Raw genomic sequence first — 18,639 nt, forward strand, 5'->3', positions numbered from 1 at the left:
CAAAGTCTACCTAGGCAACCACCAGACCAGGTAGAACCAACTTCAGCTGGTTGTTTTATCACCTGATGGATATCTCAAAACATGTAGTTCCTTGGTATAGTAAGTTTGGGAGGCAAAACTACTCATGCAAAATTTTTTGTGCCAATGACTACAGTCCCACATCAGACAGCTATTCAGGCTGCCTATCTCAGTAGCCAAGCCAAGATCTGAAAACATGTTCTCGAATTTGGATGAGAACTGTGATTAATGATTGCAATTTTATCTGCGAGAAGCCAGCTTGGAGCCATTTGTAAAAATGACAGTGCTGTTAGGCCAACTTTTTGCCTGCAGGTATTTTGCCTCCCTTCTATACCACTGCCTCAGCTCTTGGGGCTGCAGCATCTAGGGAGCAGTCCTTCAAGCAGTCATAAAAATATTGTCTTCTTTACACTTCTTGAAAACATTTTGCCTGAGCTGGCTTTGATGGGGAAACTCCTTGTCCTTCTTCAGATGTACTGCATCATAAATGAGTGCTCACTGTAGCAATTCTCTCCATTTTCTGCAGTGATCTACCCTGCAAATCCCACCCCCCTCCCCCAAAATTTTGCAGCACTTATGAGACCTGCCTGGTTGCTGTTTCCCTCTTATTCTTACCCCCTGTATTGCTTCCTCCTCGGCCAGCCCTGAACAGGGGGCACTGTGACAAGGGAGGTCCATGACAGTCACCTCATCTCCTTGTGGAATTTTGAGTCAGAGTTTTCTGATTTAGTCAGAAAATCTTTGACTCCTGTGCTGAGGAAAAATTTGAGTCTTCAGCAAAGAAGCCAGAATTTTTTATCAAGTACATATATTTTAATATATCCCAACAGTGTTGCCAGATGTGGTTTGCAAGCATTCCTAGCAAGCAATAAATCATCACCAGTAGAGTAGCAATGGCTCATTGTTTAGGAAATACAGACTGTTCTCCTTAACCCATATAATTGTCAATACTTCTGGTTTCAGATGTTTTATATCAGGGCCTAAAAGCTGGCTTTAAATTAATGTTTTACTTTATTCTGTTCTATTTGGAACTGACTTACAATGAGAACCAGTAAAGAATTTACTGACATACTTGTTTTTCTGCTCCTCCCATCTTATCCTTCTGTATGGTTTTTCTCCTTTTTTTTTTTTTTTTTTCTTCTAGTTCATAGAATGTTGTAAAAAAGGAGCCAATTTGTTAATCCAAGGACCTGATCACTGCTCCTTATTGCACCATGCTGCCAAGACTGGGAACAGCGAGATTGTGAAATACATCCTGGAGCATGGTGAGTCCCAGGGGGCATACAGATCCACAGGGAGCTGTACCTCAGCCAAGTGGCACTCAGGCAAAACCACATCAGGCTGCTGGAGGCAGCCTCACTCATCTGTGGTGTGCCTCAGTGAAATGTCCACCTGCAGCATGTGTGAGCAGGAGGCTGGAATAGGGTAGCAATGAGAGTGATGGCTCCAGGTAAAGTATGAAAAGAGGAATTAGAATGGCTTTTGAGGAGGGTGGTGTTTTCACGTTTGCATCAGCTGGGGGGGGTGCGAAGAGGCAGTGTGAAGCTTTAGTTAAAACCTCTGGCACAGGGATCCTCTGAACTGTTTTTCAATTAGAGCATATGTTCTAGAAAGCATCTAATCTCTATTAAAACATTTACAGTGACAAAGAGCCCATACAATCATTGCTATTATTTCAGCATTTAGTAACACACTGGTCAGGAATCTGCCTCCTTACTTCTAGACAAATTCATCTAGCTTCCATTCTAGCCTTAGAATATTATGTCTGTTAGATTCAAGACCACCCAACAGTAAAAACTTATGATCTCCATTTTGTATTTATGGACTGCGATCATACTATTGCCCTTTTTTCCTTTTCACTCTTCTTGTCTTTGTCAGTAGATTACAGGCTATGCAGCAATTCTTTTTGTGTCTGAGGCAGTCACATTTAGGGGCTTCTGCCTGTTGAACCACTGTAACATTGTTCCCTCACTGCTGGAGAGTGGTACAGTAAAATAGTCACTGCTCTGCACATAGAGCTGAAGTCACAGTTATCAGCCTCCTTCATTGTAGGAAAAGTTTTCTAGTCGTAATCTTCTCTGACCCCACTTCAAAATATCAATGGCTATTTTGGCTTCTGAATGTCAAAATCAGCTACATTATTTCAGCAGTAGTGTTAGTGTGAACACAGAGATTGCCCCGGGTAATTAGAATAAGTGTTAGCTATTGCTCCAAGGTATTGCACAAATTGTACAGAGAGAAGGAAAAAAACACAACTCCTAAGAAAGGAATAAGCAGCAATGCATCTCTTTAATCTTGACCCCTAAGTTAGGTATTAACATATAGGTGTCAGGTATTCTATAGGTCCAAGTTCCTGTACGGTCAGCAGCAATCTGTGACTTAGTTCATTTGCTCTGGTGTGACAGAGGTACTTTTGGAGGAAGATGGAAGTGAGGAGGGAATCCATAATAGCAGCAGCAGTAGCAGCTTCTAGCATGACTAACTCAAAGGACATCTTAATCAAGGTAGTCATTGGAGCCCAGAAAGTGATTCAGGCAACAGTTACCTGTGCACTTTATTAATTTAGATAAACATAAATGTCTAATGTCATTTGCCCTTGGATATCCAGGACATTTGCTTGGGTCTACAGGATAACACACAAGGCCCAGAGAAGGCCTGACCTGCACTGACAGCCAAAGCCCAAGCAAGCATCTCAGTCATTCCAAGTGCATCCCAAGGCTTGCCCATAGGTACATCAAACAGCACAAAATATCTGTGTGTGGACAACTGAACCATGCCCCAGAAATCTGACTGAGAGGGGCTGAATTGTTCTTGTACTCCTTCATGTATAGATACCTACACATGGATAGGGCAGTGCAGTTGGCCTGATATCCAAATAATGACTGATTTTCTCACCAGTTCTAGCAAACCTTACCAATGATAGCTCTACCTTCTATTTACCTGCTCTGGATTGTTGCATTAGTCACAGTGCACACATGTGACACTGAATTCTGTAGACAGGCATAATTTTGCTTGATTTTCTTACTGCTCCTGGTCTCTTCTCACGCTGCACATGACCTGCGCCAATTCATCGAAGCCTCTCTAGGATTTTTATTAGACATGTATACTTTAACTTCGTGACAATCTGACCTAGTTACTGTTCTTTTGGTGAACATTTAAAGTGAGATAATTTAAACTGATAGGAATGTTAGCAGGGAATCCATGGGAATTTTTGAAGTAAATAGAGAAATGTGAGGGATTACGGACTGTTAGACAAAGACAAATCAGAAGGTTGAGCAAATGTCAGCTCAGTTCCTCTCTCCCTTCTTTATCCCTAAGGATGGCAGGAAGCTTTTGCAGCTTTCCAGACATATGTCCTCTGGGCTTCTCCAAATGCATTGTTTGTTTAACATTCTCTGGGGATCAGGGAGTGCATGGGACAATGCACAATCTAATAGAGGCCTCCTCTCTTCTCCCACCAAGCAATTAATGAAACTCATTTCTACTCTGGGCACTTCTCATCCACAAATGAGCTCTCTTGCTGAATCATCATCATCATAATGCCCTTGTTTTTCTTTGCATTCTCTGGCATTTGGCATCTTCTCAGCATTAATTACTGTACATGACCTGATCCAATGCTACTAATATCTAAGGGTTTCCCTGTGTGGAGCTTCTTGTTTCTGCCAATATCCACCCATAAAAATTTCATAAAAATGAATCTTACTTCTGTTCTGGCAATTACCTCTGCCCAGTCACACTTCCTCTGGAGTTTGTCTGCTTCCCAATACACGGCTGAGAATAGTGAATGATAATAGGAGTTCCATTGTAAAATACCCTCAAGCACACAGCAAAGAAAATCTATTATTAACCACACAGGGAAAAATCATCTGAATATCTCTAAGAAAACAACAGCAAAAAAAGAAGACAAAACCCACTGCTCCAGGAACTTTAACTTTCTAGTTTGAAAAATAGTGGGATGAATCCAATGCAATACAGGAGTGGCATGCATAGAACTAGAATTACAAAGGAAGGAAAGCAGTGCAGTGGTGCTAAAGCTGTCCTTTGTGGAGATGGCCCATTCTGCAAACATGCAGGGCACATTTATATGAAAGGTTATTCTGTGATCATGATCAGAATGATTTCAGATGTTAAGGGGAGGAAAATAACCTATCTTAAATTAGAAATAGCAGGGATGAGTCACACAGGGGGATTGCTGTGCGGTGCTGCCAGATAATTTGCAGTGGCCCAGCACAAGCCTGGAATAGCAGCTGAAGCACCAATGTAGTAGGTGTCAGGACAACAGCTGCTTGCTGCTGCAGGAAGAGTTGTGCTGGCTGCTGGTCCAGTAAAACAGTTTGTCTCCATCCCCTGTGCAGGAAGGGCAGAATCAGAGACACAGACCTATCACTCATTCAAGATTGCCCACCTAAATCAGGAGTCTTTCACTTTTAGTAGAAGGGTCAGCTTTAAAAACTTGTCTGTAGCTGAGGTAAAAAATGCTTAGCTAGAAACTGAGGGCCAAATTCAGTAGGTATCACAACCACTGCATTTTAATGCTGCAGTCAGCAACTGCATTGCATCCTAATGCATGTACGTTAGAGTTAACTGTCTATTTGCTTAACATAAGCAGAATTAAGGAAGGCTTAAGAACCTCTGTTAGAAAAGGGGCCTCCTAAATCATCTGTATTTGGTATCAAACATGGATTGGAGTCATTATCTGGCAGCTGTGAAAAATTTGTAATTTATAAACATTATACAAATTATTCCATTTGCCTTATCTTTGTCTTCTCTTGACATTCAAAAGACAAGCAAGAATTGTAAAGTTCATTTATGGTATTTTGATTTTAAACAGAAGAGAGGAAAAATATGTACAGTTGCCTTAGGAGGTTGTGGTGGGAACTTCTGCTGCAATAGACAGTATGTACAGCATCCCTTAACATTTCTGTGTCCTCAAACCTCAGTGTCCTTGCTTCACTAGAAAGCATCTCCTGATTAAAACAAGATGATGCTTTTATTAATCTTAGTACTGCTACGTCCAGAGCTAAGAGCCATCAGTGAATCTGGATTTGCATCCTGATCAGATTCAGAAGTTCCTTGAAAGGCTTTGGGAAAGCAAATTTTGCTGTGACAAAGAAGTGTGTCAGGGACAAAGTTTGAATAGTCATCAGAAAGGACACTGAATGAGAGTGAGTTTGCATGACACTTGTTAGTATGTCTGGATTTGCAGAATGTTTCAGGGTAGTGGTCATTTGTGAGGGGCCTGAGCAGAAAACAGTTTAGTTTTTCTGGAAGGCACAAGGTATAACATAGACTATTTTAATTTCAAGTGTACCAAATTTTAGGGTAACGGGCTGATGGACATGTAGGAAGGAATGCTCACATAACATGTCTAGCCTCTATATTACAGTGGAAATTCTGAGCTAAAAGGCACTAGCAGAAAAGATCACTGTTAATTCTCCCATCAGGTGAACAAAAAAAAAACCAAAAAAAAAAAAAAAAAAAAAAAAAAGCATGTGGTGTTGGGGAAAGATTAGAAATAGTTCTGAGTTTCCAGTTTACTGTTATTTTAAAAACACTCCTACCTTGAAGGTAAGGCTCCACATCCAGTTTTGTCCCCCAGATAATAACCTCAATCAGGTTATTAAACAAAGAGGGTTTTGACAGATAAACATCCAGAAATGTTGATGATGTCTGACATTACTGCTTAGAGTAAATACCCTTCTTCCCCAGTTCTATGAAGGACTGACAGAATACAGGACTGGCAGGGGTTAATATCTGTGGGTCTCCTGTGGGTAGCTGTAACCACATCCATTGGAGAGGGCTAAGCTGTGGGCTCAGAGGCCTCTCAAGAATGTGTGGAGCTGTATATTTTGGAAATGCCTCTGAAATATGGTCACTTAAAGTGTTGGGGTTTATTTTATTGTAGTGATCTCAGTGAAGGAGCAGCTGCTTTTGAGTCTCCTCTCCTTCCCTCCTCCCATACCCAGCCCAGGCTGCTTTGCCTTCTGAGAAACTGGAGAAGGGCTTTGGTGGAGCTAAAGAGGGCAAAAAGAGAGAAGGAAAAAAGTTAATAATTCTACACAGACAGTCTATGGGCGATGTTGAGGAAAGAGAGTGATCTCAGCTGGGCTTCCCCTCAGTGCGTCATGCTTTTCAGCTCTTTTCAAGTGAATATCTCCCCCCACCCCATCCCCCGTCCCCATCCTGCCATTCTTCAGCCCCCCCCAGTCTCTTTTTCCCTTTCTCTCTCTTTTTTTTTTCCTCCTCCACCTCTCCACACATTTCTATCTTTTGTTTTTATTTCCCCCCCTGCTGTTTTCCTTGATAGAAATCTCACTCATGCATTTCCCTTCCGGATTTCTATTGGGTTATTTTGTCCTCTTTCTCTCCGTGCCTTGGTCCCCTTTTCTTTCTCTGCCTCTTGTCCCAGAGTGAAACAGCCGCCTCCCCGCTGGGTCAGGATGACAGTGCCGTTAGCTTTCCCAGTGCCAGCCCTTCCCACATCTGTGCAGCTTTTGTCCCGGGCAGAGGGGGATTTGGAATGGTCGGTTGGCAGCGCCAGGGAGACTGATATAAAAATGAGATCCAAAAAAGAAGGGAAAGGGAATTAGGAGGAGGGCGTGAGATGGTTTAAGAGAAGCACAAGTGAAAATAAACTAAATAAGTAAAGGGCACCGCTCAGGCTGTGAGTTGGGACATTCCAGCTTCAGAGACAGGCTAGAGAGAATGAAACTAAAGAATCCTGGTACCATGTAGTGCGGCTAATTATTAACCCCAGTATCTGGCCCTTACGTACGACTCGGGTAGAGTCAGGGCTCTCCCATGAAATGCTGAATTTGGGACAGTATCCAGGAGAGCACCCTTTGCACTTAAGGGAGGTGTACTTGTCTTCTCCTCAGGTCTGTACTCACAGACGGTCCTCACACTGATCTCCTCTGTCCTAGCCCTGCTATTGCTTCCTGCTTCACACCAATTTTCCTTTACCCTTGGCTTTTCTCCAGACCCACTCTGCCCCAGCTTTCTTCTCCCTCTCAGGTCATATCCTTCTGAATACTCTCTATTTTACTACCGTTACTTACCTTTTAACAGCTTCTTCTGCTTACCTGGGCAAGTGCCTCTATGTCCCATAAAGCCAGACCTGTCACCCTGTTCCACCTTGGCAACACAAACTTCCTTGCTCCAACCATGAGCAGAAATAGTAGGTGGTAGTGTCTTCTCTAACACATTGCAAGCCATTGCTGCTTACCTATCACTGAGATGTGGCAATGCAGGAAGCTGCAATGCGAAATTACCTTTATTTTTGAAAAAAACATAATTTTCTCGTAGGAAATGTAAAGGACTTCTTTCTTCATATATATTTCTTTAACTGTCTTTTTAGTTTCTCAGGCATTATCTGTTTTTCCTCTCAACAAGAGGTTCTGCTTATCCCTCTTTATCCTTCTTCGTGGTCCTGGGAGCTCAGGGTTAGTGCCTGATTCTCCTTTTTGATAGGCAGGAGTGAACACACAACTGCCAAGTGTAGAGATGAGGATGTGTGATAGTAGAGTTAGGCTGCATTAAATAATTGACACTGGCTATTGAGTTTGGAGAACTATCATGGCAAGTATGGAATGGTACACAATGCCCTGTGCACTGAGGACTAAGCACCACCCTTTCTTATGGTGGCAGAAGATGAAATGAAGGAGCTGCCTGCAGCTCAAGAGCCCCAGTGATACTCCATGTGTAGACTGTAAAAGCAGTGAGGTAAAGAAGGCTGCTCTGATCCATTTTGACACACACTCAAAGTAAAAGGAGTGTAGAGAGGTTGTGTGTAGGCCTTTGTAAGCAAGTAGTGTGAAATTCCTCAGTTTCAGGTGAGATTTGCTGTAAGCTCTTGAGGACTCCTGAATTTCAAAGTCACAGTGTGCTGGAGAGAAATACTCATGCGCAGGAAGGAGAAGTCTTGTAAAGTTTCCCTGTTCCCCTTGTTAACTGCCCTACACCATCCAACACTACACTCCAGAGCAGTGGAGAGAAGAATACTATGACAGACTGCAAAGGAAAAGTTTCTTTTTTTTTTCAAATGACATCCATATCCTAGGCTTCACATATCCCTGTAATTTGGCGATGGAATTTGCCTCTATAAATATCTGCCTGTAGTGAATATCAAGGACAAAAGGACATTAACCTAAATGTATTATTTTTTTCTCACTTACAAAAATCTTTCTTGTTTTTCTTAATCTTACTTTCCTGATCATTGCTAACCAGTAGCGTACAGGATTTGCATATCAATATAAAGACCGCTGGGAATATTCCACCCTGATCTACATTTTGTATAACACTATTAAATGGAGTAGCACAGGGATGTCATTCAGGATGGAATTTGGCTAATTTCAACTTCCTAATGACATTTTCCCTCTAATACCAACAATGGATTTTAACTTGCAATATATCAGCGTTTCCAGTATATCAGCATTTTCAATGTACTGTACTTATGTGAACCACTTAATTGAGCAAGGTGAAGAGTGAGAAAATAAACTCCATGAATATTCATTCTCAGTATAATTCAGAGGCTGCTACTCCCTGTTGCTGACAGAAGCGACTGCGCATTCAGAATTTTATTAGTGCAAGGGCTTACACAAGCAAATATTACATTGAAGTTTGATATATTTGTGCAAGTTGAGCTTTCACTTGGCTTCTTTTATATATTTTTACTAGAAATCTTCTCCTGGTAGACATATTTTTTTAGTCATGCAGCCAAATGCTTTATGACATACCTGACTATCTTTTGCAGGTCCATCTGAATTACTGGACATGACAGACAGTGAAACGTAAGTACAGCCTGCTCTGTCCTTCACGTTATGTGTATTAAACTAGCAGACTCTTGGTTTTCAAGTGCAAACTGTTAAAAAGGAAAAAGCTCGTAAAATGGCACAACTCTTCAAAACCAACCAAACAAATAAGGCCCCCTAAAAAACACACATCAACCACCTCATATGTGCCTTTCTTGCCTAAAACAAGCATTCATTGGATTTGCAGGGAACTTTCTCCCTATTGCTTCCCATGCTTCCTTAATCTTTCCAGAGGAATAGAAGCCCTGCCTTGTGTTTTGATGTTTCTGGCCTCCAGCTACTAAGGGACCAACCTGATGAGTAAATTCCAAAAGTCAGGAAATTACTTTTCTTTCTCTATACCTTTTTTTTTCAGACCCTTCTTGATTCATCCAGGGTGCTCTGCCTTAGTTCTCCTAAATGGCCAGGATTTGTGCAGTTGAAGGTTTCCATCAAGTAGTTAAAACATCAATCACCTCCGTTCTTATTTAAAAAAAAAACAACAAAACCCAACCCAAAAAATTACTTTCCTTTTCAATTCCCAATTTTTTTACACCTTGTATAATCAAAGTTTCACAAAAGTATGCAAGGGAAGCATGAATAATCCTGGAAAATATGTGTAATACATATGAAATAAAAACTGTCTTTTTCATAGGGATCAAGCCTACCATTTCGCATCCCACCGTGCTCTCTGCTAACAGAGAACACCTTTTGCACAAGGTGCATGAGTGAAGTCCAGAGGTGATAGGGACTGGATGGACTGCCTGATTCTTTTCATCCAGGGGTATAGCACAACCACATCAAGTGTCAGTGAGCACAGCTATGAGGGCTTCCTTTTATAGAGGTTCCTCTACCTCTAATCCTTGGAAAGGGAAGGTTCAAGGTGTAACTGGCAGTATGAATTTTTATTTTGATCCTCAGGGGGAAATAGGATGGTATCCTATTCTGATACTAGCTCTGATGCAGCAAGTGCATATTGATTACAAGGTTGCCTCTTAATATTTCAACATCCCGTGTCATGGATGGGGGCTGAGATTCCTTTATGCACTCTGTGTAGGTAGGTGCAAGATTTGTCCTGCTACATGTATTTCTTGTAATTTGTTATTTCACAGGTTATGTAATGGCCCTACATGTTCAATATTGGCATTAAGGACTCCTTTTCAACCCACTCAAAGCATACTTTCCTTTCTTCCTAGGAAAATCTAGATAGATTTCTTTAATCTCAGTAAAGATTAAATCAGTTTCAGTCAGTTTTAGAATCCTGTCAGACTTAGCTCCAGTCTGAGTGAGAAGCTTTGCAACAAATGTGCTCCCACCACACAGTCTTCTCTTCTGAGAAGCATGTATTTAATCTTCCCCGCTAGCTCAGCAGACCAGTGATGGAAGAACATGAGAGTTTTTGTTCTCATACATCCAAGAGAGCAGGGTATCAGAACCAGGCAGCAAGTGCACCAGTCATAACTTTGATGTGTAGGACTTTTCTAGGATGGCTCCAAGAATGAGGTTGAGGGAAGAAATTGCAGGAAGAAACAAATCCCGTTGCTGTTTTGCCTGCTGTGAAATAAGAAGGTGGCTAGCTTGCCTTTGCAGCAGTTAACAGAGCTGGTGGTTGGATGGGAATGTGACATTCAGTCCTCTGAATACATAAAATCTGTCAATGTTTCTTTCCCATCCCTCAGAAGTTCTTCATCTGCTATTTGTGCATTGCAGGCTTTCCTACTGAGTCAAAGGATGTAGATGCTAAGGGAGAGAGTGCACAAGTCTTCCTCTGCCAGCAAGAGGGAACCTCGCAGAAATGCAGCATCCTTCTGTGTCTATCCTCTGCTCCTCATGCTTCATAAATGTTCATTGCTGTGCTGTGTCTCACGGCTGGTTTCTGTACTTTGGTCTAGGGGTGAGACAGCATTACATAAGGCAGCCTGCCAGCGCCACCGCGCCGTCTGCCAGCTCCTGGTGGATGCGGGAGCCTCTCTGAGAAAGACAGACTCCAAGGTAACGCAGCTCCATCAGCCCTCACCAACCCCTGCGCCGAGCGCGACCCGGCAGCATCCGTCCCTGCTGCTTGCATGACCGGGGCTTCCTTGTGTGTGCCGAGGGCAGCTCCTTTGAAGAAAGCTATTTTTATGGAGAAAAATGTATTGATTTAAACAACCACAAGAGACTTCAGTTCAGTCCCCAACATGGGTCATTGTCACCATACCAAGAGCCTGGCCTCAAACTATTCAGGGCATTGGGTGTGAATGGGACATCTCCATGGCACAGCAGTATCCTCCTCCTGTGTGGTCAAAAGAGAGGCCTGTGGGCAAGGACCACCTGCAGGACCCTTGGTTTCTGATTGCACAGCATCTATGAGTCTTGGCTATTGTGACTGGCTTGCTTTGTGAGGAAGGCTAACTATTTTCTTTTGCCTTGGCTTGCCCCTATGCTCACTGATGTGAGACTAACCACAGCACTCTTTTGGTGGAAGCTTGACTGAGAAAGAAATCTGGGGAAAATGAAATCCAAGGAATATTCTGTCATTACAGCCATCTGATTGCTTAGGAACACGGTCCAGAAGCTGCCTCTCTGGAGTTTCTGAGCACAAGCACCCTGTGGTCAGCAGCCGAGAGTGAGTTGGTTCTCTGGACTCCAGAGTCAGAAGTACCTTTGCTGCAGCCAGGCAATCAAAACCAATTTCTGCCTTCTTGGGCTCTATGAGGTAGCCTGTAATGGGAAGAGAGGTCATCTGTGATTCTGTCATGTCTTGTTCAGATGGCAGAATTGTATGTTGCAAAAAGCCTTCTGAAACAGATAAAATCCTGACAAGTGGCTTCTGACTTGTTAATTGTCTTCTGCCTAGAAATCATCTGTTGTTCTAAACGTGTTAGCAAAAGACTTTCTCTTCATGTTTCTTATTACAGGGTAAGACCCCTCGTGACAGGGCTCAGCAAGCTGGTGATCCAGATCTGGCCTCCTACCTAGAGAGTCGACAAAACTATCAGATGGTTTCCCACGAGGACCTGGAGACAGCAGTCTGATGTCTGAAAATGTCCGGGAGGATCCCTGGAAATCTCGAGACTGCACCTGAGGCACTCGGGCATTGTGTGGGGAAGAAACTGATGGAATCCACGTGTCTCTCACTCTTGAGGAAAATACCTGAGGACATGCCACCAGTTTCTAAGGGCTACTAGTCTTGCCGCGGAACGGTTATGTTCCATAAATTAGCCCATGATGGATGAGGTGGGACACTCAAAGGTCTGTGGAATCCATAGGCCACAAAAATTTACCTTTATTGCTTCCAGCAAGTAGCATGAACTTCTCCCATGTTCATCTGTATAATTTATTAAAAAAAAAAAAAGAAAAGGAAAGAGTAAAGAGAGTGTGGGGGAACAAAATCAAAACAAACTGGTACATTAAGCCACCCAACCAGGCTGTCCTCCATCCTTACAGTTTCTTGCATTGCTTTTATTCTCCTGTTCCCCTCACTTCTCATCAGTAAAATATTACCTGTTATCTCTGTGTTGTCTTCACAAATGGTCAGGCAGTAGCAAAATGTTTGAGGAGCTCTGGATGCCCTTAAGAAATATCCAGTGTTTTTACCAGCTACATTCCCTCCCCTGCCATCCTCTTGGAAGCTGTGTTGTCAGTACTGAGCCCCCACGGAGTTTCCTTGCTTTTGGAGGGGATGGTGCTTATTGCCTTGTTTCCCAGGGTTTGGGGCACAGTGATGTTTACAGCAGTGACAAAACCCAACCTCATAGTGGCTGGGCATGCAGTTATGGTATGCTCACAAGACAGGCATTTGTATGGAAAGGAGCTCTATGGATATACCATGCTGAATGGCAGAGCAGAAAGTCATCAGGAAGGTTTCTCATATCACTTTCATGCGTGTAATGGCTGACCCAGTTCTTCTCAGGTTTCAGGCCTGCCTAGAAGTTGGTAGCTTCTTTAGTTCTTTACTTCTGAAAAGATGGGCTTTGCACTGAGGAGAGATTTGTGCAAGACTGAGGGAACTCTGATGGACTCAATGACAGACCTAGTCCCCTTTGCAGCACAGCCTGAGGGAGGAAGGAGACCTGGAACATCAGCAGCCAGCCTGGGCTCACTGCTGCCAACAAACAAATGGGCACTGGCCTGGTCACATCGGGAATGGGAAAACCTTCTTTGGCTGAACCTGTAAATTATCTGATTTTTCAAGGGAACCAAGTTTTGGGGAGTCTGTCCCTGGAGAACGACAAGCAGCAGCTCTTTGCCTTGTTACCCACAATAGGTTTGAAATATAAAGCTTAGCTGCTGTAAAGGCCAGCTGTGTCTTCTGTACTCATCTGTTCTCTGTCTTATAACCATAAAAGAAGAGAAAGCAAACAAATACACAGGCATAAATAAAATGTTTCATCTTTGGGTTTCCAATTGCTACAGATATCTCAGTTGATAAAATAGCAGAGCTTCCACTTCTACTTTGTCAGACCAGTACCCATGAAGATGCTCATGGCGGACTTTTGGCCTAACTCTTGCAATACGTTTTTGAATTTTGCTTTGTTGTTTGATTCGAAAGATCTACCAGTGTTTGTTTTCACATCCCTTGCTAGGGGTAGCTCTCTGATAGATGGTGATCATTGGGGTTACATACATTTGGAAACCATGAAAATAACTCAGGTCATTATCCAGATACATTTTTCTTCTTTGATAGAAGTGGAGAAAATCAAATGAATGCAATTTTTTTTTTTTTTAAGCACGAGTGATTGTTGTGGTAGGGAGGGGGAGCTGAACAATATATTTTAATTTTTTTCCTCTTTTCAAAAGTTCATTTGATATGGGCAAAATATTTCTTTAGTATTTCTTCCTCTGGAAGGAAACTATATATATTTGTAATCTATAGATCAATGGCGACATGAAATGTATTTTGTCTTATTTTCTGTCTTTACCTTTCTCATTTAAAAAATAAAATATGAAAGCCAAATTACTTCCCTTGATAATTATCCAGGGGCTTGTGGAGAAAATAAGTATGTGTATATATTAGAACAGAATTTGGCAACTGTTAAAATAAAAACTCAGAATATAGTTTTGGTGTATGTGATATTTCCACAAGGAAAGATCCTCACACTGTGGTTTCATGGTAGGCCTTGTATCATTTCCCAGCTGTGACAACAGACATTACTGTAATATTTCTATACATTTGATGAAAACAAGTATTATTTTATCATCACTTTAATCTTTTGCTTTACTGATCTGAGAATTGAAGGAAATTTCAATAGCACAGGAGCTTGGCTCTGTCCTGTGCTGAGGCCAAGTTGAGTATGGTCACTGAGCTTGTGAGAGCTCCCTGATCCTTTAGTCCCATCAAGCAGCTTGCTTCCACCACAGGTAGCCTCCAGAGGCCAGATGTGGATTATGATAAGGGAGCTGCTTCTGGCCCCTCTGTCCTCAGTTGTCCTCCCCTTGTCAGCTCATCCCTGGTACCCAGGAGGTGCCTGCAGCTGTGGCTGGCTCTGGAGCAGCTTGTCAGAATGGGCAGATTTCCTGAGCAATTTTGTGCCATTTGGACTGCTCAGAGGAACTCAGAGCACATGAGAGAGCGTGGCTTGCCTTTTTCACCGAAAACTGGAGTATGATGGTATGATCAGAGTGAGCCTGTTGTGTCTCTGGAAAGCTGCCTGTGCTGTGTGCTCAGCAGGAGAGAGCTACTGTGTGACAAAAATAGCCCCCAGCCCTGGAGGTAGGGCAGGAATGGGCTGGATGTGGTGCCTTTGACGTTCAAGGTGTCCTGAAGTGCTGCACCCATGATACTGGTGATGTTTGGTATCTGCAGGAAACAGAGCACCTCTGCTGTTTTGCACAATGGCTCATGCTTTGCAAGGAATATCAGAAGTTGGTTCACTGAGGGCAGTTTGGGACCAGGACTATTCCTGGCCCTTTTCAGGTGTGGTGGGATTACCAGAAGCAGCAGACTTTGCAGCAGTTAAAGGTAACACATATGTTTTAAATCTCTGGAGCACTTGGGGTCTTGGTTAGTACAGTACAACTGTGCCTGCACTGGGCAGGGCCCAAATTCCAGTGTGCAGCTGGGAGTCCACTTAAATTACATGTAAAGCATTTCAATTTACTAAAGCATCCGTTCAGTGGCTGTGTCTGTTAATGTGTGTATATTACTATTTATATGTATATTCATAAACATCAGTATGCATGTATATAGGTGCACACATACACATGCAAACACACTTGAAATTGTGCCATTTGAATGACAAAGCCCCTAGGGATGCTTAGCTACTGATATTGATGGACTGACAAATTGTCATTTTTCATTTTAATTTGTTATTAAAGGGAACCTTTTTCAGTAGTACTGAGGAGCTTCTGAATTGTCCCGTTGTACTGGTTTTACTGTCTCATTTTGGAGTTAAATGGAGGGAAAGAAAGTATTTATAATGTTGATAAAATAAACTTAATTTTGTAATTTAATAGCATTCAATTACTCTTATTATTTCATGTTTCAATGCAAGAGGTATCTTTTTTGTGTTATTCAAGGCATGATGATGTCATACATTTTTTTACTAATTATAGCACAGAATGGCAGTGGACAGGGGCACTGTGCACTAGACCAGGCTGCTAAGAGCTCTATCTAAGCTGACCTTGAACACTTCCAGGGGTGGGTCATCCACAACTTCTTTGGGCATCCCTCAATACTGTGAGGTGTGAGGCTGAGTTTTTGCTTATGTAAAACAAGGCATCAAGGCAAATTTTGCCTGTTACAAAACTGGTGTCACATTCCAGTGGCTCTTCCACCATTTCTTGTGGTGTCTTGCTTGTCTATGTTTTAGCCCTTTAAGGTGTTTGTAGGTGTTTGTACTAAAAAACAAGGTGTTTTCACTCTTGCTTTTCCCCAGCACCAGTAGAATTGCTCAGTCCCAACTCATGGTGCTGTAGCCTGGATTCCATCTACATGAGATGTCCCCTGCTGCATGAGGACTGTCATACAGAAGAACCAAAGAAAATAGTACAAAATGGATGTTTTGCTGCCACTGATCTTCCCAGGTGTATTTGCTGAGCTGGTACTGTTGTGTAAGAATAGATGGGGCACATAGTTTTTCTGGTGGTGTGGCTGTGGGAGGTTTGTTTCAGTAATATTTCATGGCTCTTTGGCTCATTTTTGTCTTTGTCTTTGCTGTGAGGGTGAAACGTATGGTAGTGAAAGTTTCTAACAGAAATTCATCTAGAAGGTGGCTGTTTCCCTTTCAGCCATCCCAGATGCCTTCTGTGGGACATGCTTATGTTATGTGTTGACCTGCCAGGATGACAAAAGTATGTTGACATGATCTGTCTCTGGGGTATGAAATGGGCAAGATACATTGGTAGCCTCAAGTTTTCTGGGAGTTTAATAGTACTCAAGAAATGTACGGGCATGCTGGAAATTTGAATGCTTTGAAAAAACTCCAAGGAAATTCTGTCCTTGTACTCTGTGTACTACAAGAAAAAAGAAGTTCCTTGTGCTGATCCATTTGAGGTGTGTCATTTTCCTTCTACCACTTTTTTCTTCTTTTGCACCAAACTAACATCTGTAGAGAAGTATTTTATAATACTTGTTTTTAAGCTTGCTAAAAGGAACATTTTGACCTCCATTTTACCTATTCTTCTCCATTCATAAGATAATGTTTCCTCTTTTTATTTTCCTCAGTGAACCTGAGACAAAATGACACTGGATTATTAACTTCCTAATTAGTCTAATGCATTGAGTGTGAGTATCTTTGGACATTTCAGCAGTCCTGGAAACAGCTTATATTCCTGTGCCTTTCTGGATGCATATGAAGCTATAGGAAACAGTATTAGAGTGCTCATTGTGGTACTCATAATCTCATTTTCCTTTCTTAACAACTATTTTTTTTGGCAGCCTTAAATTCCACGATCTACCTGCTAAAATCTGTTGATTGCAACAGCAACTCAGTGATGTTCTGCAAGCTACTCCAGGTGGCCATAGCAAGTGACTATGGCTGCTTTTAGCCCAGGTTCTACCACAGCACTGCCCTTCTCTGGAGTGCCTGCCTGAGACCCCCTGCAGGTACCAGAGCTCAGGGGTTTCCCCTCCCTGGCTGTTTCCAGCACCGCTGCCTGTGGTGGTGCCCACAGAGAGTGGTGTTCTCTCATCCCCTGTACATGTGCACTGGAGCAACACCCCCTACCTTGGCCAAGGAATTTCCTGGCCCACGTATGGTGCCATTTGTGCAAAAGGTGAAAATTCCCTCCCTTGGGCCTTGATCACACCAGTAAATTCATTACATTTGACTTCAGTGATTAGGCAGGCTTAGAGCTGAATAACCTTACTGTATTCAGCCATCAGAGTGCATCTTGCCTCCTGCCTTATTTATAAGGTGCCACATTCCAATCTCAGCTGCAGTTTTTTGTTTTCCTGACTGATTTAAAAAAAAAAAAAAAAACAACAACAAAAAAAACCAAACCAAGAGACAAAAACCCAATCCATCCTGTGCCGTACACATGTATCTAGTTACCTAGAGAGTGGGGAAGGCAGGCAGGTCATTTTAAAATCTTCTCATTCTCATGTAGCCCATCATGACTTCTAAAGTCTGAGCAGGGGGAAGCCTTGCAAGAAAAGCATTTGTTTCAATATTAACACATCTATATTTCAGGAAATAATTTGATGCTAAGCCCTGTTAAAACAGTCAGCTTATGCTCTTAGATCTCCTACGTGTCAGAGATTTGGGGAATCTAAGTAATCCTCTTGACAGGCATATAAAGATAGGTGAATGCCCAAAAAAGAAAAAAACTGCTTTCTTCAAAAATCTGTTTCTATTTTGCCACCCTCATCTACTAGAATCAGAACCCTGATTTGGGAATACTATTTCAGAGTTCAGCAATATTTTAACAGCCTCAGCATTCATTTGCAAAGTATATAGAAGCTGCAGCATTTTGAAGTGCAAGAAAAAAAGCACTATTTCTTTGAGCAATATAATGCTACATATGTAATTGCCTCATCTCTTGCCAGCCTCCTTTTGCTGGTGAAGTGCCACACCTGGCTCTTCAATTAGTCCCTGTCTGGGAGGCTGCTTGACATGTAGCCCAGCACTCAGTGAAGTGTGCACTGTGGCAATCCAATGCCGAAGTGCTGCTGCAATTACCTAACTACTAGCACATGAAGCACGTGAAATTCATTTCTTAGTGTTGCACTTCATTTTAATGAGAAAAATGGCCTTCTGATTCCAGCTACCTTAGTGACCTCCAATTTCCACTCTTTTCCTCAACCTGTGGTCATGGAGAGGTAGAAGATAATCTCTGTTCCTACAGAATCCAAATCCTATCTAGGAACTCTATAAATCACTTAGCTTGGTAGGTGTGGAGAAGAAGCTCAAGAAGCTCTTGAGTCTGATGCAGCAGACATGAGTGATTTCTACTTGGCTAATTAGGCTTTAATAAGCAGTCCCACTTTTCTAGGGCTGCTTTTCCTGTGTGACATTCACATGAAAAAATGAAAGATGACAAAATTAGAAAAGCAAAGTTAAGTTGGCCCCTGGGAATGGGGAATTCTAAGGAATGGCTTCCACATGCATTGCTCTTTTCTAGATAGAAAGTTGCAATGCTACTTCTTGAATAACACTGTAATGACTAATTATGTATCATAATTAGATATAGCTAATTGTAATGGTGAGGTGGGTGCTGACTGTGTTCAATATTTATGTCACCCAGATGCAGAGGTATTCCTGCCCCTGTAGAGATTGCCAGACAGTCTGGAGGGGGAACAGCCTTCTATTTGCAAAGATTGAGGCTTTGTGAAGTGAGACATGAGCCCTAAGGTGAGCAAGGACACCCCTCCCTGCTCCTTAGCCATGCTGGAGACTTTCCTTCCAAA

General features: G+C 42.3%; 1 protein-coding gene across 7 annotated transcripts in view; it reads left to right on the top strand.

Annotated features, from left to right (window-relative positions):
* Positions 1-13,847, top strand: part of DGKI (diacylglycerol kinase iota) — a 198,623-nt gene extending 184,776 nt beyond the window's left edge. For 6 of the 7 annotated variants that reach the window (XM_038153160.1, XM_038153163.1, XM_038153161.1 and 3 more), the window contains 4 exons: positions 1,163-1,283; positions 8,771-8,807; positions 10,700-10,799; positions 11,708-13,847. In XM_038153160.1, the coding sequence (XP_038009088.1) occupies positions 1,163-1,283; positions 8,771-8,807; positions 10,700-10,799; positions 11,708-11,824 (375 nt within the window). In that variant the 3' untranslated portion in view covers positions 11,825-13,847. Of the gene's footprint in view, positions 1-1,162; positions 1,284-8,770; positions 8,808-10,699; positions 10,800-11,707 lie in introns of those variants that run through there. The other variant, XR_005258860.1, reaches the window with a different exon arrangement.
* Positions 13,848-18,639: the final 4,792 nt, after the last annotated feature.

This window comes from Motacilla alba, chromosome 1A (genome assembly GCF_015832195.1).
Source record: "Motacilla alba alba isolate MOTALB_02 chromosome 1A, Motacilla_alba_V1.0_pri, whole genome shotgun sequence".
NCBI classification, from domain to species: domain Eukaryota; kingdom Metazoa; phylum Chordata; class Aves; order Passeriformes; family Motacillidae; genus Motacilla; species Motacilla alba.